Below are 26848 nucleotides of genomic sequence, written 5' to 3'. Positions count from 1 at the left end.
ACTGTTAAAATTGACTTGCTCACCACATTGATGGGTAGCTGGTTTTTGTAATGTAGCACTGTAAAAAGGTTATTTTAAAACATATGGCTAATTGAATTTGTAAGAATTAAAATCCACACTGACATATAGCATATAAGTGAAGTCACCATTTTCTAAAAAAAATCAAATATTACGGGAATGCCACTTTTTAAATCAATAACATAAACTGAGGTGGTAACCTTTAATTATTATTATTATTATTATTATTATTGTATTAAATAACTAGAAATGAAGCCGGTTGAGTATGATATGATGAGAACATTTATACTGCGAAGTATGAATTTAAATAGCAGTTTCTTTTAATATAACCTTTTGATACAGCCACATATGTTACTAGTGAGCCAACATACCTGCTGTGAAGGGTGCCCCATCTCTCCTAGCTAAAACATTCAGTAAATGGACACTACTTTAAACAACTTAGCGAAGTTCTTTGTGGTTGAATTTGCAGCTCTACAACAATCACGAAACACAACAGGCAGTGAGAGATTTTTTTTCCCCTTGTGAATCCTGTTGGATGTACTGTAACTTATCCTGAATTTGAATTTCCAGACTTCAACAAGTGAACAAACAACGAAGTAGTCCGAAGTCAGAATGTGCACACCACTAAACGTTAGTTTGTGTTCTATTTGAAATGTGTCATCTGTGCTTGGAATTATATTGTGTCTTCGTGCCTTGCATGTCAAAATCGTTAAAATGGATGAGTATATAGTGAAATACAAAAGGACTTCAACTGGTAATTGTGATTGTGATGGTGATATCGAGTCGACAGCGCGTGGCAGTAGAAGCGATCCATCCTCGGCAGCTTGTGACAATGAAATCCCTGTTACTATTTCTGGTAATTTCACAAAAAATGATAGTGGTACTGAAAGTGGCAGCCATTGGGGCAGGACTTCACAAAAACACTGGATAAAAACATCTACATGGATTCAGTACAACGAAAAATATGACAGAGTTTATTGTTTTTTGTAGAGGTCTATGTGTGAAAACAAGGGATTGCCTCTGAAACTGCGAACAAAGATTCCTATAATGCATTCATTAAGTACGGCTTTAAGAACTGTTCCGTTGCTCTAAAACAAAACTTAATGCAGTACTTCAAAAAGTTTCATTGAATTTCTGCCTTGCTTGTCATTCTGTAGATGCTGTTTTGTAGGAGTCAGAAATACAGATACTTTGGGAAGATGCTAAATAAAAATGTGATGCATTGCAATTAAGGGGGGTAGGACGTCAAACGGGCCGACTTGGAGCAGGAGAGGCACCACAGGACATTTTAATTTCCACTGTCTATACTTTTACAAATAAATTCATAAAACTTTGTCAGCACGACCAGGAAGGATTCAGAATTCACATTCATAGCAGTGGAAGTTCGAAAACATAACGAAGTAATTTTTTTTACATGTGAAATTTCATCATTTTTTTCACTTACTAGTGGCAGCATCTGTTGCTATAGGTACACTTTTCATCATAAGTAAGAGAGATGGTTCGATGAATTTTGCACAACATACAAACCATACTTAAAGGTGTATGAAACTCTAAAATTTTCCAAATCTATTAAAAACTGTGGTAAAAATTGAGGTAATTAACTACAAAATTTCTGTTTTTTCTAACCATGAAGTTTAAAATACAACAGATCATTCGTTTTTTCATAAATTAAATAAATTCTAGAGTTTAATACACCTGCAAGTATGGTATGTATGCTGTGCAAAATTCATCGAAGAATCTCTCTAACTTATGAAGAAAAGTGTACCTATAGCAACAAATGCAGCCATTAGTAAGTGAAAACATTATGAAATTTCACACAGTAAAAAAATTATTTTGTTATGTTTTCGAACTTCCACCTCAATGAGTGTGAATCCTGAATCCTTCCTGGTGAAGCTGACAAAGTTTTATGAATTTATTTTTAAAAGCATAGACAGTGGAAATTAAAATGTCCTGTGATGCCTCTCCTGCTCCAAGTCGGCCCGTTTGACATCCTACCCCTGTAAGTCTCCCCACTGTTTCACGCCCTAGAAAATTCCCATTAAAATTAGGAGGTAGTGACAAGCATAATTCGTGAGATATTTAAGAAAAGTTGCTTATTTTATACCACCAAAAGTACCTGCATTTAAACAGTTGCCATCGCTTCCACACCAAAAAAATCCTTTCCCCTAAAGCACAGCCACCCAGGGATGGCGTAATTAAAGTGATGGCTGCTCTCTTGCCCAGAACCATAAAGGCTTTCACAGACAGGTACTGTCCCCCGTACATAGCCTGAAAACAGATTTCCCATGCCACATCCCCACACACCCCAAATCCTTCTACCACCCCCAAGAACTAGTTACAGAGGAATTACCTTCCCCCCCCCCCCTCCCCCGTTACCCAATACTCCCCTGGACTGAAACAACTGAGCCATATCCTTCATTAGGGCTTTGATTACCTATCGTCATGCCTTGATATGTGAGACAACCTGTCCAAGATCCTTCTCACCAGGCTTATCCTACACCATCAGAGGCGAGGCCATGGGCATTTTGTCTCCATTCACAGATAATTTAAACATTCCTGTAATCCTCCTGGCCTCAACCTTTATTACCCATTGACCTCACCTACCTAATGCCTTCCCTGTTCCCATTCCAGCACTACACAGCCCTCTATTCTACCAACACACCCAGTCTTTTTTCTTCTCTCCTTTTCCGCTATCCCTTCCGCCATCCACCATATAGCCTCCCGACTACACCTACCTGACCTACCCTCTCTCCACCTCGTCCCTGCATGCTCCCACAAGCAGCACTTTATCATACCCCACCCCTACCCTGTTATACCTCTCCCTCCTGTCCCCGCTCTCTCCTTACTCCCATCACTCAGTAGCCTCTCTCACCATGCGCTGTTGCTCGCAGGCTGGCTTCAGCTGCCAGATATTGTGGCCACATGTGCGTGAGTTGTGTTTGCCTGTGTGTGTGTGTGTGTGTGTGTGTGTGTGTGTGTGTGTGTGTGTGTGTGTTTTTGTCTATTTTCAACAAAGGCTTGTTTGCTGAAAGCTCACTTTCAGACAGTCTTTTTGTTGTGCCTATTGGCGACTCGGCATCTCCGTTATATAGTGAGTAGCAACTATACTTTTCATAATAATGTTACATTCGACCATGGATTTCCCATTTTTTGATTTTGCCTCATGGCTTTTCTTCCCTCCCGTAACCCTGTGTTGTTTTCCTCTGTTATTCTAATACATTACTATACTCAGTGTCTATCCTTCTTTCTCTTCTTTCCTGTGTTTCTCTTGTCACCTTTAAAACTGCACTCCACACTCTACTTACGAACAACACTGTATCAAATGTCTCGGCCACGCACAACAGATGGCTACAAGACCATACTGATTGTTGGTGCAGCATCTCATGTCCCATGTTACTCCCGCCGATATCATTAATCCATACCTTCTAATCCTGTGTCACTCTCACTTATTTTTGCGTGTTATTGCCCATGTCTTTCCTGTGCCACACTAACTAGTATCTCATCCAACCAACCCCTTCCCCACTCGTCACTCCTTTTCCTCTCTATTCTTGTTTGCACTTATTTACTTCACCTATTCTAATCACATCTGCCATACCCCTTTTTCACACTTATCTGCCCACAGACATGCAGCCCCCATTACAATCTTTTTATTTAATTTTTCTTCAATCCCATTGTGTCTTCATGCCAATTTCAGTTGCTTTTCACCTTTCATTATCGGCCTACTCCATAAGATTTCATCTTGTTTCCCCTTACTTCATCCTTTTCGTGATTTTTTCCTCATGATTGGGTGTATTTTTGTGCATTTTGTTTGATGTAATTCTACATCACATGCACATTTTTATGCATTTTTGGCCACCACCATGGATCCCTGTTCCTTCCATCTGCATCAATACAGAAGTTTCCTTATCTATAGCCAGAAAGCACTCCCGTATACTGTTCCTGCATTGTTGCTTGGCTCATGGAATCCCCCTAAATGGCCTTACCAACAAATTACCCCTCTGTTGCTGTCACACTTCCTTCCACAATGAACTCCGTCTGTTCAGATTCCGCCAATTCTGAACCCTCACTAACAAAGTCCTACAAAACCGTATCAATCAGGCACAAACCTCCCTGCAATATCTTCTCTCCATCCATAAAATTCCTCTGCTATGCAATCCCAAATGCCTGGACCCCATAACTCACGCTGAAACTCTTGCCCTCCAGGAACTAGAGCAATATGTACAATGCCACCTCAAAAAACTCTCCACCATGTTCGCTTCTTGCTCCTGCATTGGACTACCACAATCAACCACCTCTACAACAACCTCAACACCTCCCCCACGTCCCCTCATAGTTGACAAACAATGTCTCGCAGACCTACTACATTTGCCCCACCCTCCAAAACTCCCTACCACCACCACACAGAATCCAGAACCTAAAGGGACCAAAAACACAGTCATGAACCTTTCTTCCAAATGCCTTAGCCCCACAGAAGTATCAGTCCTTTGCAAAGGCCTCAATTTTTTACCCACTCCCAAATTCAATCATGCAGGACCTATATAAAACGTTCTCTCCTTCTCCCGAACCCAACAGTGGAGACACTTTTTCACCACCTACTCTACCAATAAGACTCAACCAATGACCAACTCAGTTCACTTCTCCATCTAACAGTGATCCACCCCCACTGCCCCCAAATCACCCCTGTTAATTTTCCCCAAATCCCTCAACATGAAAACTAACCTTACACCTGCAGAAAGAACAGCAATCTACCACCTAAAAATGGATCCCAACCTTATAATCCTACCTGCTGACAAAGGGTCCACCACTGTTGTTCTGAACTGCAGAAGGACTCTGCCAGCTGCCAGATTCATCCACCTACAAACCCTGCTACACTGACCCTATACCAGATATCCAGCAGGATGTCCAGTGTCTCCTCATCCCTACCACTCCCTGCACTCCTACCTTCTACATGCCTCCTAAAGTCCATAAAACCAACAAACCAGGATGCACCATTGTGGCCAATTACTACGCCCCCACTGAGAGAATCTCTACTCTCATAGACTGACACTTTTATCCTATTACCAACAATCTACCCTCTTATATAAAAGATACCAACCATTTCCTCCACCGACTCTCCACAGTTCATGTTCCTTTATCACATGGTGCCCTGCTTGTCACTACTGATGCCACCTCCCTTTACACTAACATCCCTAATGCCCATAGCCTTACCCCTATTGAACACTACCATTCCCAATGCCCAATGGATTCCAAACCAACAAGCTCCTTCCTAGTTGCCACAACCAACTTCCAAACCAACAAGCTCCTTCCTAGTTGCCACAACCAACTATATCCTCACCCACAATTACTTCTCCTTTGAAGGCATTACCTACAAACAAATCTGGGGTATGGCAACTGGCATCCACATATCACCATCCTATGCCAACCTATTCATGGACCATCTAGAGGAATCCTTGCTAAACACCCAGAATCCCAAATCCCTCACCTGGTTCAGATTGACTGATGACATCTTCATGATCTGGATCAACCCAACAAGCCACCTTCCTCAACGTTGAACTCCACCTCAAAGATGGCTCCATCAGTACCTCTTATCTATATCACACCTACCAACCACCAATAATACCTCCACTTTGGCAGCTACCACCCATTCCATACCAAGGAGTCCCTTCCATGTAGCCTATCCACCTGCAGCCATCGCATCTGTAGTGATGAGCAGTCCCACTCGAAATATACCAAGGTTCTCACTGGGGCCTTCACAGACTGTAATTATCCTCCCAACCTTGTACAAAAAGAGATCTTCCGTGCCTTATCTTTCCAGTCACTCACAACCTTCCAAAGTCACACTGTCTGGCCACAGTGGAGCATTCCCTTCATGACACAGTACCACCCAAGGCTGGAGTAACTGAATTACATTCTCTGCCAGGGTTTTGATTACCTCTCATCGTGCCCTGAGATGAAAAGTATCCTCCCCGCTATACTTCCCATCCCTCCCACAGAGGTATTCCACCGCCCACAGAACCTACAAAATATCCTCACCTATCCCTACACAACCTCTGCTCCCAACCTATTGTCTCATGACTAATATCCCTGTAATACAGCTAGAAACAAGTCCTGTCCCATACATCCTCCCACCACCACCTACTCCAGTCTAGTCATAAACATCACGTATCTCATCAAATGCAGGGATACCTGTGAAACCAGTCATGTGATCTACAAGCTAAGCTGCAATCACTGTTCTGCATTCTACGTGGGCATGACAATCAACATGCTGTCTGTATTCATGAATGTCCACTGTCAAACTGTGGCCAAGAAACAGCTGGACCACCCTGTTGCTGAGCATACACCCAACAAGATGTTCTTCATTTCAGTGACTGCTTCACAGCCTGTGGCATCTGGATCTTTTCCATCAACACAAGCATTTCTGAACTGCACAGGTGGGAACACTCCCTGGAATATATCCTATGTTTCTGTGACCCTCCTGGCCTCAACCTTCGTTAGTCATTGTCCTTACCCATCCAGCCCCTTCCCTGTTCCCATTCCAGCACTAAACTTGCCCTCTATTCCACCAATGCACCCAGTTGTTTTACTTCTCTCCTTTTCCGTCACCCCACCATCTGTCTGACCTCCCAACTGCACCTAGCTCCCCTGCCCTCTCTCCACCTTGTCTCTGCACACTCCCACAAGCAGCAGTTTATCATCCCCAACCCCTACCCTGCTATCCCATTGCCTTCCTGCTTCAGCCTCCTCGTTACCCCAAACACATTGTTGACTCTACACGATGCACTGCTACTCTCAGTCTGGCTTTAGCTGCCAGAAAGTGTGTGTGTGTGTGTGTGTGTGTGTGTGTGTGTTGTGTTTGATTTTCAACAAAGGTCTTGTGGCTGACAGCTCACTTTCTGACAGTCTTTTTGTTGTGCCTATTTGTGACTTGGCATCTCTGTTGTATGGTGAGTAGCAACTGTCCTTTTCACTGTTAATTTTATATATATATATATATATATATATATATATATATTTGTTTAACATGAGCAGTGAGAGGCAACATCCTTGTCAAACCACTTGGTGAATGTGTTTCCATTCCAATAAGTGGAATAACATTTTGACTGTATGTGTTCCAAACTGCTTTTAACTGCTTTTTATGGTGTGTGTTAGGGTGTTACTTTCTGCCCAGATTTTCCAAAGTATTTTCTCTCAGCTGTGCTGAAAGATTTCTTAAAATCAGTAAATGCCAGATATGTTTTCAGGTTGAATTCTTTCCTTTCCAGTTAGCATCTCCAGTGTGAAGCAGCCGTCAGTGCATGATCTACCTTTCCAGAACCCATTCTTTTCTTCTTCCAAGAATGGTTCACAAAAAGTTTGTAATTTTGATTTTATGATGCTGGAGTAAATTTTATAACCCATAAGCTTATGGCTTTATAGCTACTCACCAACCTGGGCTGAACACTAGAAAACCACACTCTGAATGCCAAAAGTCAAGGTAAAGAGTGAGTGATAGAGGAATAACACCTCCTTAAAAAATCTCAGTCCACTGACCTAGCTGGAAGTACCTTATGAGGGTCTCCTGCCAGGGTTAGAGGAGAGAATGGTCAATTGTTTTGAAGGTTGAAGAGGACCGTGCATACCAATGGTAGATAAAGCACATGAATGATCTTCTTCTACACTGCCACATAGGTTTGATAAGGGACTTTCCAAGACTATGGGAGACAACCCCAACAGAAAATTGAACTTGGGTCTGAATGTAGAAATGTGGAAGCACCACAGCCAGACCTTCTACCTTTGGTTAGCAATGAATTGGAAGGCTACAAGCTTTGTTTTCAAGCCTCAAAGAATAACAGGATTGGTTTTAACAGTGATTTCTTACAATCCGAAGATCAAATTATAGATTTACTATAGTTTTCCAACAAAAGCACATCTGTAACTGAACTCTCATTAGACAGCAACTCATGTGTCTATAAATGACGAGTGTTGGATAAATACACACTATTATGGTTACAACATGCAAGTTGTAAACACACGTTTTAGTTATCACTACGTTCAAATTCGTACACTGAATATTGCAGGTGACTCAAACTGCATGGAGTAAGAAGCAGTGCAAAATTTGGAATATTTTTCTTTTTTCCTGAAGGGAGCAAAGCAGAATGACATTTACAGCTGTGATGATACAAATATGATGCATTTATGTCCACATTTAAGCATTTTTAATATCTTTTGGAAAGAATGATGATGGTGATGAAAAAGGGTGTAAACCAGACAGTCTGCAACATACTAAAACCTTAGGCCAGAATCCAGACATATCACAAAATTTTAAAAGCTTCGCCACACTCACCTCATCATCAGGTAAAATAGAGGGCAGATTATGAAAAAGTCTTTCCATTGGAAGCCGAGTAACAGTAAGGTACACAGGTGCATATGGCATTGACAGCATCTTATATGGCTGGCTCACACTGAGCAGCTGTCACCTGATGTGTGAAGTGGCAGCTCAGCAGCCTCAGCACAGAGGCTCAGTATGGGGCTAGCGAAATCCCTTCATTGTGCACTAAGTCCAATATCTTTAAATAAGATGGTCTTGCAGACCTATACACCATGCGCCCATAATTGATCCAAGACCGCAAGAAAGCTCTGTAAAATTGGAGCAGACAACTCCTGTCTGCCCCCCCCCCCCCCCCCATGAATTGTGGCTAAGGCATTTTAATATACTCAGTGCTTTGAGAGACTATCTTTTCAGGTCCTTAAGGCGTGGCACCACGTAAGCTTCAAGTCAAATAGGCCCAGAAACCTAACCGTATCTTTAAAATCAAGAAAAATGTCCCTCATCCTCAACTCAGGGAACTTGAGAACAGAATGGGAACAGTTAAAAAGAAATCACACAGACTTCTCGGCTGAAAACTTAACGCCTCTCTACTCTGCCCATTCATCCAACTGCTGAAGAGTGAGTTGCATCTGATGTGTTGTCGTTGCAAGGCTTGAAGAGGAACAAAAGACAAAGAAGTCATCCACACACAAATAACACTGTACAGGACATTTAACATCTGATGTAACACTATTAATAGCTATGCCAAAGAAAGTCACACTTAAAATACTACCTTGAGGGACACTGTTCTCACGCTCAATGCAGTCATGTCACCAACTTGAGTTTGGAAATACCCCGGAGAGATGAAGGACCACATAAAAATGGGAAGATATCCATGAAAACTCTGTTCATGGAACTGCCTGATGATAAGAAGCCTCCAAATAGTATCATAGGCCTTCTCGATATGAAGAAATATACCCAGAAGATGACGGTGCAGGAAAGCCTGTTGTATAGCTGTCTTCGGGAAGGCCAGTTTATCAAAGGTGGAGCAATATGTCCTGAACCCACACTGAAAGCGACTAAGAAGCTGCCTGGATTCTAAGATTCAGACAAGGTAGCGGTTGACCATCCACTATGAGGTCTTCCCCACACAGTTAGTGAGGGCAACATTATGATAACTTCTTAGGCATGTGCAATCTTTTCCAGGTTTTAAAAGAGGAATTAAAACTGCCTCTCGCCACAAGTAGGGAACGTAACCTTATGCTCAAGTGACATTAAAAACGGTTAGGATGATTTCTTTGCTCCATCCTGATAGGTGCCACAGCATACTATAAAGGATCCTATTGTGGCCAGGGGTTGTGGCAAGCCGCAGACAGTGGAGAATCTAGTTTCCAGATGGAAAAGGAGCACTTGTATTCTTCATCAGTAGTGTAGCAGAAGGCCCAACTGCTCCTCTAAGCACACACTACGCGGTGCCAGTAAACTGGATCCTGATGGTTTGTGGCGGTACCTGTAGCAAAATAGGCCACCATAGTCTGAGAAATGTCTTGTAGAGGGGTTTGGAGACTTCCATTCTCATTACAGCAGCCACCGGTCACACCCTCCTCTCTCAAAAATTTTCCTCATGGCCTCCCATGCAACTATACTTTCAGTGGAACTATTTCCTGACCTCTTTTCTTTTCCCTAATAATTCAGTGATATTTTTGTTGTGACAGTGCCACGACATTTACAGTGCCGCCACGACAGTACGCGCAAATGGCGATAGAGGCGCTCCGCAACTCGGCTGAGCGCGGGAGCACCACCTAGCTACGAACGGCGCCGGCCGCACGTCACGGCACGGCAGTCGAATAAGAGATACTGAGTTGTTATCATGTAACCAGCTATTGTTTCTAAGTGAGTGTGTTTGAATATCCACGCAATTATTGGTGATTAAAAGTTATAACACTTTTTGGCGACGAGGATGGGATATTTTCACTGCGTTGTGGATCTGTGTGTTCGTGACGGGCCAGACATGGAACAGCTTATGCAAGCGCTCATTGAACAACAAACACAGCTGACGGCTGCTATTCAGGTGTTGTAGACATCGCTTACTCATCGTCTGTCTTCCTCTTCTCCGCCTCCATTCCCTCCTTACGACGAGGCCGCTGAAGACTGGGAGGATTATGAGAAGCGTTTGCGGCAACACTTTTTGGCTTTCGGCATTGTCGACGCTACTATGTGTAAGTCGTTATTTCTATCTTGCATTTCCCCACAGATCTATCAGCTGCTATCTCAGTTAGCCCCTCTGCGGGAACCTGCCTCTCTGTACTTCCAAGAAATGTGTGACTTATTGTCTAACTATTACCGAAAAAACACCCACGTCGTTGCTGCCCGCGTGGCGTTCTACCGGTGTCGTAAACAGCCCCATCAATCTTACCGGGCTTGGGCGGCGGAACTACACGGTCTGAGTAGGAAATGTCAGTTTGTCATGGACATTCATCATTAATCTTATGCTGATTCAATGGTTAGGGATGGTATTCTACGGCTTGCTCCTGATAAAGAAGTTCAGCAACGTGCCCTACAACTGACAAACCCGTCGTTGTCGGAAGTTCTAAGCATCGCTCAATCCTTTGAAGTGTCTCACGCTGCTGGCACGCAAATAGACACGTGGTGTGATGTAGGCACTGTACAGTCAACTTTCGACACGGACAATTTGCCTGCTTCACAGGAGAACGAAGATGTGGCGGCGGTTCACTCGCGTAAACAACATCGCGTTGGGCCGCAACGCTCGCAGCGAAAACAGCAACCACAGAAGCAGGTTCGTTACGCACTTCCTTCTTGTCCACGTTGTTTCGTACAGCATGACAGGGCCGCGTGTTAAAAACGTTGGGCCACGTGTAATTCCTGTAGGAAAAAAGGCCACATTGCTTCTGTGTGTCAGTCCCCTAAAGTTCCTGTCGACAAGGACGAGGTATCGGACATGGATGTTAACTGTGTGCTTTCTCAAACGAATAAGTTGTTTGTTACTGTTCGTGTTCTGGATAAAGACATTCGCATGCAAGTGGACACTGGCTCTGCTGTAACTCTCATTAATTCTCACACGTATTTGGAGTTGGGCTCCCCTCCCTTGTCTCCAGTTACGTGTAATCTGAGAACTTATAATAAACAGAAAATTCCTATCATTGGCCAGTTTGATGCTTCCACTGCCTACAAGTCTTTTGTTAGGCCCCTCACGTTTTATGTGGTGGATCATGCGGGCACTGAAAACCTTTTCGGTTATGATGCATTCCAGTTGTTCGGGTTCTCCATTGATGATGATGTGCACCTCATATCAGAGGATATTCCATATCAACAGCTGGATGGATTGTGTTCCGAATTTTTGTCCGTGTTCTCTGCTGGTCTGGGTCGTGCCAAGGATTTTGAAGCCCACATTACTCTTAAACCTACAGTTCGCCCTAAGTTTTTCCGGGCACGCCCTATTCTGGTGGCATTGCGTGCACATGTCAAGGCTGAGATAGACAGGTTAACAGCTTTCGGGATTCTCCTTCCTGTTACCTCCAGCGAATGGGCATGGCCCATCGTGGTGGTTTCTAAACCAAACGCGAGTCTGCGATTGTGTGGTGATTTTAAAGCCACTGTCAACGCTCAGAGCCTCATTGACACTTATCCTCTTCCCCGTCCTGAGGAGTTATTTACCAAGCTCGCTGGGGGCCAGTTCTTTTCCAAACTTGACTTATCGGAGGGGTACCATAAGTTGCCGTTGGATGCTTCTTCCAAGGAATTTCCCGTCATCAACACTCCTTGTAGGTTGTATCAGTACCAGCGGTTACCATTTGGCGTCACTAGTGCGCCGTCCAGTTTTCAGCGGTTTTTGGAACAGCTCACGGCTTCCGTTCCCAGCTGCATAAACTATCTGGATGACATTGTTGTGACGGGGGCCTCCACTGAGGAGCACCTTTGCAATTTGCGTTCACTGTTTCGAGTTTTGCATTCGGCTGGGTTGAGGTGCAATCCGGACAAGTCACAGTTCTTCCAACCCTCCATTGTGTATCTTGGTTTCCACTTGTCCCGTGAGGGTATACGTCCTCTACGACAGCACGTTGAGGCCATTAACGCTCTACCCCGGCCGTCTACGGTCAAAGAATTTCAGGCGTTTCTAGGCAAGATTGCTTATTATCACAAATTCGTTCCATCAGCGGCGGTGGTAGCTCATCCTCTGCATCAGCTGTTACGCAAAAACGTCCCTTTCTGTTGGTCCGACGAGTGTGAGCAGGCTTTTGTCCGCCTGAAGGCTCATTTGCAGTCGGCGCCTTGTCTTGCCACATTCCGTCCGGGTCAGTACTTGGTTCTGGCGACTGACGCATCACAGTATGGCCTAGGGGCTGTTCTCGCCCATCGGTATGAGGATGGGTCGGAACAACCCATCGCCTATGCTTCCAAGATCCTCAACGATGCGCAACGGCGTTACTCTCAAATTGAAAAGGAGGAGCTCGCTATCATTTTTGCTCTTAAAAAGTTCAGCGTTTTTTTGTATGGTTCTAAGTTTCACCTCATCACCGACCACAAGCCGCTGATCTCTCTGTTCAGCCCATCGGCGTCGCTTCCGGATAAGACAGCTCGCCGCCTGCAATGTTGGGCCTTATACTTGTCTCGTTTTCACTATGAGATTCACTATCGCCCCACGGCCCAGCACGCCAACGCTGACGCATTGTCGCGATTGCCGACGGGCCCCGACCCGGTTTTCGATCGTGATGAACTACTCTGTTTCCACATTGATGAGGAAGAACGTCGTGCGGTCAAGGTTTTCCACTTACAGGTTCACAGGTTGCGTTGGCTACTGCACGGGACCCGGTCCTGCGTCAGGTGATCGGTTTTATTCAACGGGGTTGGCCGGACAGGACCAAGGGCCGGGCATCGGATCCCCTTCGCAACTACCATGCCTTGCGCCTTCGTTTGTCTGTTCGTGATGGTGTTGTACTTCTGGCCACGGATGGCACATCTCCACGGGTCGTGGTGCCAGCCTCTCTTCGCAAAGATGTTCTCAAACTGTTGCATGAAGGCCATTGGGGGATTTCTCGGACTAAGTCCCTGGCCTGCAGGCACGTTTATTGGCCCGGGATTGATTCGGACATCGCCCACATGGTTGCTGCGTGTGGTCAGTGTGCTCCACAACTGGCTGCACCTCGTACAATGCCCTCTCCGTGGCCTGATCCGGTGCAGCCATGGGAACGGGTGCACGCTGACTTTGCCGGCCCCTTCCTCGGCACTTATTGGCTACTGTTGATTGACGCCTTCTTGAAGTTTCCGTTTGTTGTTCGATGTCCGTCGCCCACCACTGCGGTGACGGTGCTGGCTTTGTTCAAAATCTTTGTACTAGAATGTCTTCCGTCCACGATCGTCATGGACAATGGCCCTCAGTTCTCTTCGCAGGCCTTCCGTGATTTTTGTACTGGACAAGGGATTCATCATGTTACAGCACTGCCATTCCATCCGCAATTGAATGGGGAGGTCGAGCGCCTTGTCCGCACTTTCAAAGGCCAGATGATAAAATTCCTTAGTGATTTTTTCCACAGATGACGCTCTGCTGCAATTTCTGAGTTCTTATCACTTCACGCCTCTGGGTGATAGCAGCCCTGATGAACTCTTGCATGGCCGCCAACCGCGCACTCTACTGCACCTGCTTCACCCTGTCAGGCCCTGTGCTGTGTCCCCTAGTGCGGGAAAATACTCGGTGGGCGCCGCCGTGTGGGCACAAGGGTATGGATCTCGCCCTAAGTGGATTCCAGGGGTGGTCAAGGCTCTTCGCGGCCGCCGGCTTTGTGAAATACGTACGGACGATGGCATGGTTGTTCGCCATTACGACCAGATGCGGCCACGAGTGGTGGCCATGCCGGTGCCACCGCCCCGTCCTTCGCTTCCACCAGCCCGAGAAGCCAGTCCTGTCGCTGCTGCCGATCTACCATACATGTTGCTGCAGCCGATGTCGCTACCGCTTCTGAGTACGCCGGAACCGGCCCCAGTCGCGACGTCGCCTTCTCCGGGACCCATCTCGCTGGAGCACACCCCCAGGTCCACGACACTTATGGATGCTGCTCCAGAGTTTTCACCCATCATCTCGTCCATGAGGCACGTTCCACGCACGAGCTTCCGTCCTGGACATTTTCGACCATACTCTCGCGTCTCTTCGCGGGATCTTCTCGGGGCCTCACAAGAGGCCATGGATGTCTCCGCACTGTCCATGTCTCCAAGGAAGTGAGTGTTTTTTTTTTTCAAGGGGGGAAAAGTGTTGTGACAGTGCCATGACATTTACAGTGCCGCCACGACAGTACGCGCAAACGGCGATAGAGGCGCTCCGCAACTCGGCTGAGCGCGGGAGCGCCACCTAGCTACGAACGGCGCCGGCCGCATGTCACGGCACGGCAATCGAATAAGAGATACTGAGTTGTTATCATGTAACAAGCTATTGTTTCTAAGTGAGTGTGTTTGAATATCCACGCAATTATTGGTGATTAAAGGTTATAACAATTTTTCCCTTACTATCCAAATGCTACGAGGTCCTCTCTAGATGGCCGGCATTTGAACCGATGGAGAACCAGCCGCCTGGACTGGATTGCAGTGCAGCATTTGTCACTCCACCAAGGGACAGCTTGCCTTTTCAGCAGGCCTGAAGACTGTGGAATGATGCTTCAGCAACACGGTGAATGACATGGGTAACACAAACCATCCATACCTGGACACTGTTGCAGTGTTCAAAAACAGCGATTTGGCTGTAAAGTGTCCAGTCTGCCATACAAAGTGAATGTCTTTCTGGTACCACTCAGTCTGGCAGATGAATCTAGATTGGGAATTGATGACTTGAGTACAAATCGTCAACTGCTTCCCACTGAGCGGTGTGTGCAAGGATCTACAGCAGTGAATAACCTCGATGAAGTGCATGTTCTGCTCCATGTTCAACAACATGCATGTGACAGAGCCCCAAAGCACATTATATGCATTCAAATTGCCACAGAAGGTAAAGGGGTGGGGAGCTGAGTAAGAAGGTCACAGAGAGGCTCTTTATCAAACACTTCATGTGGGGGCAGGTAAAGTGAACATACCTTCAACTGATGACGTACGTGAACCAATAGAGCACTTGCTTGCAAGGCTGGTTGTGAGGGAGAGAAGCAAGGAGTGGTAGACATTGTTGTAAAAAATGGACACTTCTCCTTTAGCTCTCTCTCCACTGAGGTTGTCCTCCTTGTTGACAACATAGCCATGTAGCTCAGGAGCATCAGAGGATTTAAAATATGTCTCTTGAAGATAAGACTCACTGATCTACCCTGAGTTAACGGACAGAGTTCCTCCACATGTATCCTGAAACCATTGAAGTTCCACTGCAGTATGGAAGCCATTTTAACAGTAAGGGTTCACTCCATCTTCTTTCCCTTCTGTTCCTCCATGGTAGCGAGACTGCAATGGAGGGAGAGGTGGGGTGGGTCACTTGAGGAACTCACTGGTTCCCTTACGACAATGCCGACATCTGTACCAGCGATGGTATGGTCGTCATTAGATCCATCCGATGGCTTTGGAGCAGATAGCTTTCTTCCTATGTCTCCTGTGAGGGTTTTGCTATCTATAGTTACACTATGTTCAGTAACTTTCAATGTTTCAGTGATAGGAAGACTAGGCTGCAAGACCAGTGGTGCAGGCTGGCAACTGCGTTTACAGGTGCAGGTTGATGTTCTCTGCTCAACTGCTACAGCCTGAGTACTAACACTGACCTTCTGGGCAACCTGCTTCAATGTTGAAGCAAAAGACTTAACAAAGCTTTGTGGCTCAGAGGCCTTAAATTCTTTCTTCACGTCAGTGTAAGAGATACATTGGGTGACTTTAATTTCCTGAATATTCTTTTCTTCAGCAAAGGCAGTATAGTCCTTGTTCCTAACCATAGGGGCATGGGAACAATTAACACACCCAGGTGGGGCAGTGCATTGAGAACACTGCTTGTGTCCCATGTTAGCACATCGTCCACACGCTGCCAGACCATTTCAACCTATAGTGGTATGACCGAAGCATTGCCACTTGAAGCAGCACATTGGATTTTGGGCATAAGGTCTGCCCTTAAGGCAGAGAATGCCTGTTACAATATACTCAGGCAGCTTCAGCAGACTGAACAGCAGGATAAATGATACTGACTTTTGAAGCTCACTATCAACCCTTTTCATAACTTTCTGGACTTGAATCAGCCTTACACTTTCCCACTTCAGATGCAGTTGTTTTGTATCCATATCCACAATGTCCCAGCACGTTACATTGCTTTTCATGATGTTTAACTCAGTATGCAGCTCACTGTTGATGGGATGTTTTCCATGTAGCTTGTCATTCAACAGCTTCTGTAATAGGGTAGCCTTCATAGTTTCCAGAAGGAGAGTACCATTCCACAGGCTCTTCATCGATTTGAGTTGCCCTGCAAGTACCTTGAGAGTTCTATGGATATAAAATAGCGACAATTTCTCAAAAGACCCAGCCACATGTTTCATGACAGCAAAAACATTATCTACTGCAGAATGTGGTAATTTACTTTAATTACTGTCACTGACAGGAGAGGTGACTCACGTGGACTAGCCACGTGGCATCATGATTTTGGGTGTTAATATTGCCCAATGGCCAAACTGAACCACTGGGAATAGAAACAGGTGTCTTAGGCTTCATGGTGTTCCCACGAACAACTACGGAAGAAAGTCCATCCAGACAGATCCCCACTTGCCTGGGTAAAACTTATAGGTGACCGCCAACAAAATGTTGGTTCTACTTCGTTCGTTATTGTCAGTTATTACCCAATGTAGTGGTATTGTGTGTAATCTGATTAGCTGAGTGATAATGTGCTTGTCTACCATGCAGCAGACCCCAGTTCGATATTTTCTCCACTCGTGGACAGGGTGTTATGTTGTCCTCATCATCATTTCATGATCACCCACACGTAAGTTGACCAATGTGGCATCACTGCAACCCAGCAACCAAACTTCCCCGGATGGGGCCTCCCGGCCATCAATGCCACACAATCATTTCATTTTACAAGTATTGTGTGATTTTTCTTTTGAGAAATATATGAGTACATAGCGTACAAGCTGCCAGTGAAAATTTTTTTCATTCTTATCGTCCATACTTTCTAACATATGAACAACTTTCCAAGAGCCAAAATGTACTAGAACAAATAAAATGTCTATAAAATGCCACACAGTACAATGTACTTGTGGTGAGACAGTCGCAATTCCTGAAATCCATTGCCTGTGGTCTCTGGCCTGTTGAAGAGCACTTGCAGTCCTGGGTCCATAATGAAAATCCACCGCATTATGCCACACACAGACAGACCCAGCCTGTGGGCAGGTCAGTGAGACCAGATCTGATGGGCAGCACCTGCACATTAGTGGAAAATATTGGGCGTCACATCGGCAGGCCTGATTCCTTAGAGATACCTGCAGAAATGGCCTGCAGTTTTGGCCTGTCATGGAAATCCACTCATGTGGCCAGCTATTCACGAGTCACAGACAGCATGTTGATGAAATGAGACTGCGGTGATCAATCCGTGCAACAGATAACTTGCACAAATACTCTGAGAATCAACAATAATGAGGATAAGTAGCAACTCATTGTGAAGATATCTAGATTTCTACATGCCACAGACAGGCACGTACAAAAGACAGTCACACTCTCACAACTAAATTTTCAGCCATAGCCTTTGTCAGAAAACGAGAGCACACACACTTTCACATTATCACTCAGACACAGCTTATGTACACATGACCGCTGTCTCTGGCCACTTAGTCCACAGTCTCTGAGAATCAGATCCAAACAATCGACTCCTCACATCCCCCTGCCTATCATTGGCAGCAGCTAGGCTGCTGGCAAGAAATGGTGGCAGCACTGACTTCAAGCTGAGGGGAGTGGTTGGAAGGCGAGAAGCTGTAAGAATGAGGGAGTAGGGAAGCGGCACACATACTCAGCTGCATCCAGCCAGTGACCATGCATGACATCACAGTAATCAAACCACTTCATCTACTGAGACAAAAATGAGATTTTACCTTTTTCTTTTCTTTCAAATGTCCCTGATATTTGCCTAATTCCCCTGACACATTTGAAATTCCCTTATATTCTCTGATTTCTAGAACTTGTGGACCACAAAAGGGATAAAAATCATGTGAAAAAAGGGGAGATTTTATGAATACTCCAACCAAACTACTAATCTTGATTTCTTTACTTACTATGAAAGATATGAATGAATATAAAATGTTGATAAATAATGCACAGCACGGCTTCCAAACCAAAAGGTCAACCCAGTCAGCAATATTTGCCTTTTTAACAGAAATAGTAACAACAGTATGAAAAACAACATCCACTGGCTTATATATTGAGTTTAGTATCTTGAGTTTAGCCGACCAAAGTGTCTGATCCCACCCATTGGCTTCGACCTGTGATGTAAGGCTGTTTTGGTGTGTGACATTACAACGGCGCGGAATTTAGTTTGCGAGACTGGTGTGTTTGTAGGTGTAATTTTGATGTGATCGGTGGTGCTCTCTGATGGTATGTTTATGTGTTGTGCGTTAGGTGACGTTTTCAGTTTAGTTTGCGTGTGTGGCGTGTTTATAGGTGGTGTATTGTTGCGATTGGTGTTTCTCTCTGGTGGTGTGTTTATGGGTAGCGTGTTACGTGGCGTATGGGGTTCATTTGCATGGTGGCAATGCACATGTGTGGTATCGGTAGTGACTGTGCTTTCAGCGGAATATTTTTCAGTGAGTTAACGGTTTTGGTTTGGTTATGTTAATGTTATTGTACACTCCTGGAAATTGAAATAAGAACACCGTGAATTCATTGTCCTAGGAAGGGGAAACTTTATTGACACATTCCTGGGGTCAGATACATCACATGATCACACTGACAGAACCACAGGCACATAGACACAGGCAACAGAGCATGCACAATGTCGGCACTAGTACAGTGTATATCCACCTTTTGCAGCAATGCAGGCTGCTATTCTCCCATGGAGACGATCGTAGAGATGCTGGATGTAGTCCTGTGGAACGGCTTGCCATGCCATTTTCACCTGGCGCCTCAGTTGGACTAGCGTTCGTGCCGGACGTGCAGACCGCGTGAGACGACGCTTCATCCAGTCCCAAACATGCTCAATGGGGGACAGATCCGGAGATCTTGCTGGCCAGGGTAGTTGACTTACACCTTCTAGAGCACGTTGGGTGGCACGGGATACATGCGGACGTGCATTGTCCTGTTGGAACAGCAAGTTCCCTTGCCGGTCTAGGAATGGTAGAACGATGGGTTCGATGACGGTTTGGATGTACCGTGCACTATTCAGTGTCCCCTCGACGATCACCAGTGGTGTACGGCCAGTGTAGGAGATCACTCCCCACACCATGATGCCGGGTGTTGGCCCTGTGTGCCTCGGTCGTATGCAGTCCTGATTGTGGCGCTCACCTGCACGGCGCCAAACATGCATATGACCATCATTGGCACCAAGGCAGAAGCGACTCTCATTGCTGAAGATGACACGTCTCCATTCGTCCCTCCATTCACGCCTGTTGCGACACCACTGGAGGCGGGCTGCACGATGTTGGGGCGTGAGCGGAAGACGGCCTAACGGTGTGCGGGACCGTAGCCCAGCTTCATCGAGACGGTTGCAAATGGTCCTCGCCGATACCCCAGGAGCAACAGTGTCCCTAATTTGCTGGGAAGTGGCGGTGCGGTCCCCTACGGCACTGCGTAGGATCCTACGGTCTTGGCGTGCATCCGTGCGTCGCTGCGGTCCGGTCCCAGGTCGACGGGCACGTGCACCTTCCGCCGACCACTGGCGACAACATCGATGTACTGTGGAGACCTCACGCCCCACGTGTTGAGCAATTCGGCAGTACGTCCACCCGGCCTCCCGCATGCCCACTATACGCCCTCGCTCAAAGTCCGTCAACTGCACATACGGTTCACGTCCACGCTGTCGCGGCATGCTACCAGTGTTAAAGACTGCGATGGAGCTCCGTATGCCACGGCAAACTGGCTGACACTGACGGCGGTGGTGCACAAATGCTGCGCAGCTAGCGCCATTCGACGGCCAACACCGCGGTTCCTGGTGTGTCCGCTGTGCCGTGCGTGTGATCATTGCTTGTACAGCCCTCTCGCAGTGTCCGGAGCAAGTATGGTGGGTCTGACACACCGGTGTCAATGTGTTCTTTTTTCCATTTCCAGGAGTGTAGTTTTTTTCTGTTCGTTGTGTGTGAATTTTGGTAAACTGCTTTTTTTATCCAGAATGAGATTTTCACTCTGCAGCGGAGTGTGCGCTGATATGAAACTTCCTGGCAGATTAAAACTGTGTGACCGACCGAGACTCGAACTCGGGACCCTTTTATGTCTTTGGTAGGTACGGATGTGACTGACAAGGTCAACAGTTTTTGGTTGTCGGCAATGATGGGGGACACTGTGTTGTCTCTAATAAAATTTCTTCAACTATTCGGATTTTTGGATGAAGTCGTGAAGTCTTCAATGCGTCATAAAGAAATGAGGCTTACTAAAGTTCAGGCGTCTCAGACCAGGAACGGCTATATGTGGAGATGTCGTAAGGATAACAGGTCAAGGGAAGTGTTCGATTCCAATTTTGTTGGTTTGTTGTGTTTTTTGAGGTAGTGATGATTGCGGATGTGGTTGTAGTTTTGGGTTTTATGATTTGGTATCGGTAGTTTCTGTTGACCTATACAGGTCTTCCAGTATCGGGAGTTGCTGTTGAGCTATATAGGTCAAGGGAAGTTTTCGATTCCAATTTGTGGGATCATCAGCTGCTGTTGGGCTATATAGGTCAAGGGAAGTGTACGATTCCAGAGGATATTGTGTTTAGTGGAATTTGGGGAGTTTTGTGTTGTCGGTTTTTTTCGTCATTTTGTGTGGTTTGGTATGGTGGTGTGTGTCTAAATTTGTTTATATTTACTTTGTCCCCACCCAAAAATCCCCAATTTCCCACACTTGTCCCATTAGTTTCATTAGATATTTTGTGGAATGTGTGTGTGTTGGTATCTCAATATATTTTCGTGTTCGTGGTCATGGTTACGTAATGACGTCATAGGCACTATATTAGAGCTGTAGTGTATGGTTGTTTCCGCCATATTTGTGACATCATGAGTGAAAGCAGATGGGCGGAATCAGATGCTTCTGTATTTCCGTATTTGATGTTACACTGATCACGAAAATCTCTTGCATAAATTAAGTAATTACAGAACAAGAGACAAGTCTAATGGATAGATACAGCCACGCCTCAGAGATCATCAACAGAAATAAAATATAAAGACACAGTAACACACAGAACTTCTGATTATTGCAGTAATGTGGGGTGGATTCTATTGTGAAGTGCCTCAACAGTCAGTTCTGTGACCTGTCCTACTTCTGCTGTATGTAAATGATTTGCCCGAAAAAATAACTTTATAGATGTCACTGATATTCTAATTTGATCGCACAAAGAGGAAATCTGCAGGGAACTGTGACATCAACACTGCAAAGTTTAGCAAGATGTTTCACAACAGACTTATCATAAACTCTGAAAATAAACGGTGGCACTTAGCTTCCACACTATACAAAAACTTCACAATGCAAATCCTGTTTTCATAATCAAGGGGAGAAATGTCTGAAATGAGGGTGGCACAAAATGTTTAGGCGTATGTGTACAAAAGAATCTGAAGTGGGAGATCCACATTAAAAACAAAAAAAAAAAAGCTGAGTACACTTACGTGTGCTGTTAACTGTCACACTAAAAATACAAATTACCATGGCACTGCAGTCTCTACTTACATACAGAATTATTTTTTGGGGAATTCCACATTTAAAAAAAATAAAAGGCAAAGCTGCCAGTTTTGTTTTAAAAATGCTTGTTGAAATAATGTTACCCAGCCACATTCGCGTGAGTTATTTGAAAGTAGAACAGTTCACATTTGACGACTTCTTTTGCTCTGTTTCTGGATGAAGTAAATCTGATTTACCAAATATTGTTAGCCCAATTATATTATCATTTTGTGTTATGACACTTTATATTAGGCCTATGTTATATTATTATTTACTTGTTTGTGTTGAACTTGTAGTCTCACTTACTAACTAATGTAATTATTAATTAACTACATTACCTGTGAATTGTCCTATACAATATGAAGAGTGGACATGGAAAACATTTTAAGTGCCAAATCTGATATTTGTCATGAGAAGGAAAAAACAGTGTATCTCTATTTGTACCTAACTGATTTGTATCCACAAATACTGAGGTGTTCTGATCATCATCATCATCATCATGATCAGAACACCTCAGTATTTGTGGATACAAATCAGTTAGGTACAAATATTGATACACTGTTTTTTCCTTCTCATGACAAATATCAGATTTGGCACTTAAAAATGTTTTCCGTGTCCACTCTTCATATTGTATAGGACCATTCACAGGTAATGTAGTTAATTAATAATTACACATTAGTTAGTAAGTGAGACTACAAGTTCAACACAAACAAGTAAATAATAATATAACATAGGCCTAATATAAAGTGTCATAACACTGAGGTGTTCTGATACCACAAAATTCTGAAGCTCACAAAAAAACTATGTTTAAACAAATAAGAGCATAAATATCTTATTAAGAACATACCATACCAGGAAACTGAAAAAGAAAAAATTAGCAGCCGGCCACTGTTAACACTGTTATTTATTTACACAAATAGTACTGTTGCCGGTTTTGAACCGAAAGTTTCATCTTCAGATGGCTGTTCACATTTATAGTACATTTGTTGTTGAACAGGTGATGGCTGTGTTTTTTTTCCCAATAACTATTGTAAACAATAATAAACATAATATAAACATGAACAGCTGTTTGAAGACGAACCTGTTGGTTTGAAACAAGTATTATGTTATGAACAGTGGCTGGTTGATGTTTTGATCTCTGCAAGAATCAGCTTGTATTTTGTGCACGGCCACAGTTTCAAAAATGTCAGTTTTGACAAATTTTAGCAGGGAGAAAGTACTTGTTCCAAATGCAATTGATAATGAAGCATAATTTTTCATTTGTGGTAATACAAGTACAGAAATACAGCATTAAGTTCTTAACTAGTAGAACTGTAGCCAACAAAAGCCACTTCTCGTGTTTTTACTCCACAGGGAAGCACAGCCTGACACAAAGCCCATATGCCATCTACTAAAACGTATGTTTCAAAGACATTCTGCATGTGTTGGCACCTGGATCAAGGCTATGCACATGGAACAGATTACCAAGAACAGAATAGCACTGAAAATGCATTTCATGAAATAGTGTCATTAAGAACGTTCTGTATTAACACTCTTTAGATGTATGAAAAAAATGTACCAAAAAGATTGACTGGGCCAAGTGATAAATAAAAACAAAATGAATAAACACGAATACTGAGTTATCATTGGCAATATTAACACATGTAACTTCTATTTCCCTAAAACTTAGTTTGGAAAGTCCCACAGTATTTAATGCTTTCTGCTCTATAAGTGGCACATTAGCTTTATTGCTTACCTATAACAGTTTCCAAGTAATTAAATTCAACATAAATAAGTTAATTTAACAAATGATAATGAATGGACAAATTAAGGCCATCATAAAACTCCATATAACTTACTGCTTCTTAAGGGTGTATATCACACATCAGCAGTAAGATTGACAGCCGTAATTACAGATTAAATGAGAAATGAATGCAGTCTGTTTACCTTTTAGCAGTGTAGAAAGTTTTGTAATGAGTGTTAGTCATTTGAAGGATTACTGTGACATGAAAGAGCAGGAAGAAACAGATGAACGTTATATACATATACCCCATGGCACTGAATCTAATATAGTTCAGTCTAATTTACTATGAAATGGTTATAAGGTTAACGAAGAATCCATACATAAGCCTACCTTGGCTGTTTGAGATCCTCTATAACGAACGTCAGCTGATTTCCTTTTATGACATTCCACGGTGCATCTTCATCCTTACACAAGCTGTTTTCCGGACAAGGTACTTTCCGGAGAAAATCATTCTTTCCGTCGTTATTGCACACAGAATCGAAGGCTGATTTATTAATTTTATTAAACATCCTAGTACAAGCTACATCTTTATTTTCAATTGATCTGTTTCCATAATATTCTAAAAAGTAGTTTCTGTCAAGTACAGCTAACGTCACCGGGTTAGAAAAATTATTTTTTGAAGTAATGTTCCCAAATATATAACCTGAAGTGTCTCTTTGGTTATGCATATCGGTTTTCTGAATGCCATATTTCACTAGGAATTTGAAATATTCTTTTGTGTTCCAGGTACCTTTTACGTGCAGTCCACACGAATTGTGAATAAATAAACAAACAAAAAAGAAAACGTAATATTTCATATTACGTTACTTGGCAAGCAACACAAACACACAATGAACCTTGCACGATTTCGTCGATGTTATGTTTATTGTCGTTGTCTCCTTGAGTATATCAAAACAATTTGTTATCTTTGTCCAAAGGTACAGCAAGGTGGGAGCAGTGATCTTTGGCAGGTGGCGTACCGGTAGTGTTTGTGGTGGTTACGTGATGTTGTGGTGGTTATGTGATGCATTGACATTTAATGTTGTGTTGTGATTTGACACTTCGAGTTTCCTCATAGGAAGAAGACGCTTTGGTTTAAGGACGTGCTATGAGTTTTAGATAACGTTTCATCCTAGAGGTGTGTAGTTTGTGTTGTCAGTGCAATGTGATTCGCCTACAATAAACAATTTTTCATTGTTTTCCTTTTCAGGTAGTTGTGTTGGTGTGTCAGCAGCTATTAGTTCCTTTCTTCTGACATGCTTAATGAAATGTTATTTACGAATGCACGAATGACAAATTGTTTATAATTTACCTTGTGATGAAGTAACCTCAGCCTTTTCGGTGGTGCATAAAATATATACTTTGAATTATAAAGAAACTGTTTCCATTCTGCTGTAGGATTGCGTGTACCACCTTCGAATTCAAAATTTCTTCCTCTCCACCTAATGCGGCGATAAATGAATATTTTCCTATAGTGAAATGAGTGCATCAGCGATTCGATCTTCTAGCATAACCATCATGCCGCGTGCTTGTCATATAATGGGATTAAGACTTTGTGGTGTAATTAAGAATTCTTTTTCTTCAATGTGGTAACTGTAGCGAGGATATTTGTAAATGTTACCTTTACGATACAATCGGACAGTTCTTGATTCAACGACATATTGGTAACTCCCGTGACAACCTCTTATCTGTAGGACACGATGTAAGCACAGTGTTTGTGAGTAGTTTACAAATTGTAATTAGGAAATAAACGATATTCCAAGTACTTCAATTCTCACACGCTACGGATTGCAGATGGTGATTAACGGTAAGCAGTGGAACGTGTTGACTGCATAAACACAAAACAGGAGTGGACACAGTGGCATCACTGTAACCCGCACCTTCAGTATAACAAAAGAAGTACTAGGTGCCATACCGAAAGTGAATGCCTTGTGGAGGTTTTTTTTATTATTTTTTTATTATTAGATAATGACTTTGCCTTGCCCTGACATATCTGGAGGGTTATCAATTCTAGACCAATGTTTCATAAGTACTTGGCATGAATATACAGCCACACGCCGTTCTCTCTGCTCATGTGGCCCAGTGTATACCAGCTATTGTCTTCAGTGAAACTAGACGTATGTAAATTTTTTGTACCACTTATATGAAATGGAATATTTCTGAGACATTCAGAGTAGTCTGTGTTAGTTATGAATTATCATTTTTGCTTATTTATTTTAAGTAAAGGAATACACTGTTTTTAAATTGTGTGGTGACAGAGATCAGTGCAAGGAATGCTGCAGTTGTTTTCCATTCTTTTTGCCACACTTTACTTAGGCTACAGAATGATTTATGGTGATGCAGTGATTGCCATTATTGCTAACACAAACCAGTAGTGGGAAACTAGCAGCTACTTTTGAGACTTGAAGTTGATTTGGCAGGGAGAGTTTGGCCAGGAGTGTTAACATACTTGTTATCTGCAGATGTTAGCAGTAATATTTGGGCTAATCAATGTGAGTAAGTCGAAGTCAAACTGCCAAATTGGTGAAGAATCCCAGGAGATATTGCAGTCCAAACACCACAGGTCGCTTCAGTATTTCAGTGACTGGGAACAATGGAACAAGGTGGTGCAGTAGTTGGCATACTGGCGTCACATTCAGGAGGGTATTGGTTCAAATATCCACCTTGCCATCAAGATTTAGGTTTTCTATGGCTTCCTCACATCACTTAAGGCATCTGCTGGGAAGGGTCCTCAGAAAGTACATGGCTGATTTCTTTCTCCATTTTTTTCCAACGCGAGTTTGTGCTCCATTTCTAATGATGTTGTTGATGGGGCATCAAAAAAATAATCTTTAACTTACGAATGAAGGCACGGAGACAGCCCCACATGTTCAAAAGCAATCTGACTATATAGAACATCAGTTGCAAGTAACTATTTGAGACTAAGAAGTATGTAATGGTTTGTAGCATTATTGGGATGGGTCAGCCCCAACTGGCACAGAACTCATTACAGAATA

General features: G+C 43.7%; 2 protein-coding genes across 6 annotated transcripts in view; one reads left to right on the top strand and one right to left on the bottom strand.

Annotated features, from left to right (window-relative positions):
- The window catches only part of LOC126202013 (integral membrane protein GPR180), a 79020-nt gene extending 54204 nt beyond the window's left edge, over positions 1–24816 (bottom strand). The window contains exon 1 of the mRNA XM_049936829.1: positions 24204–24816. Coding sequence (XP_049792786.1) covers positions 24204–24670 — 467 coding nt within the window. The 5' untranslated portion in view covers positions 24671–24816. The remainder of the gene's footprint in view (positions 1–24203) is intronic.
- Positions 24817–24839: 23 nt separating this feature from the next.
- The window catches only part of LOC126202029 (cytochrome c oxidase assembly protein COX15 homolog), a 93919-nt gene continuing 91910 nt past the window's right edge, over positions 24840–26848 (top strand). Inside the window, exon 1 of one of the 5 annotated variants that reach the window (XM_049936833.1) lies at positions 24840–24990. The gene's annotated coding sequence lies outside the window, so the exon portion shown is untranslated. Of the gene's footprint in view, positions 24991–25532; positions 25660–25812; positions 25970–26848 lie in introns of those variants that run through there. The other 4 variants (XM_049936831.1, XM_049936834.1, XM_049936830.1 and 1 more) reach the window with 4 other exon arrangements.

The sequence above is a fragment of the Schistocerca nitens genome, chromosome 1 (assembly GCF_023898315.1).
Source record: "Schistocerca nitens isolate TAMUIC-IGC-003100 chromosome 1, iqSchNite1.1, whole genome shotgun sequence".
Taxonomy (NCBI): domain Eukaryota; kingdom Metazoa; phylum Arthropoda; class Insecta; order Orthoptera; family Acrididae; genus Schistocerca; species Schistocerca nitens.
This window is presented reverse-complemented; position numbering and strand designations above follow the sequence as displayed.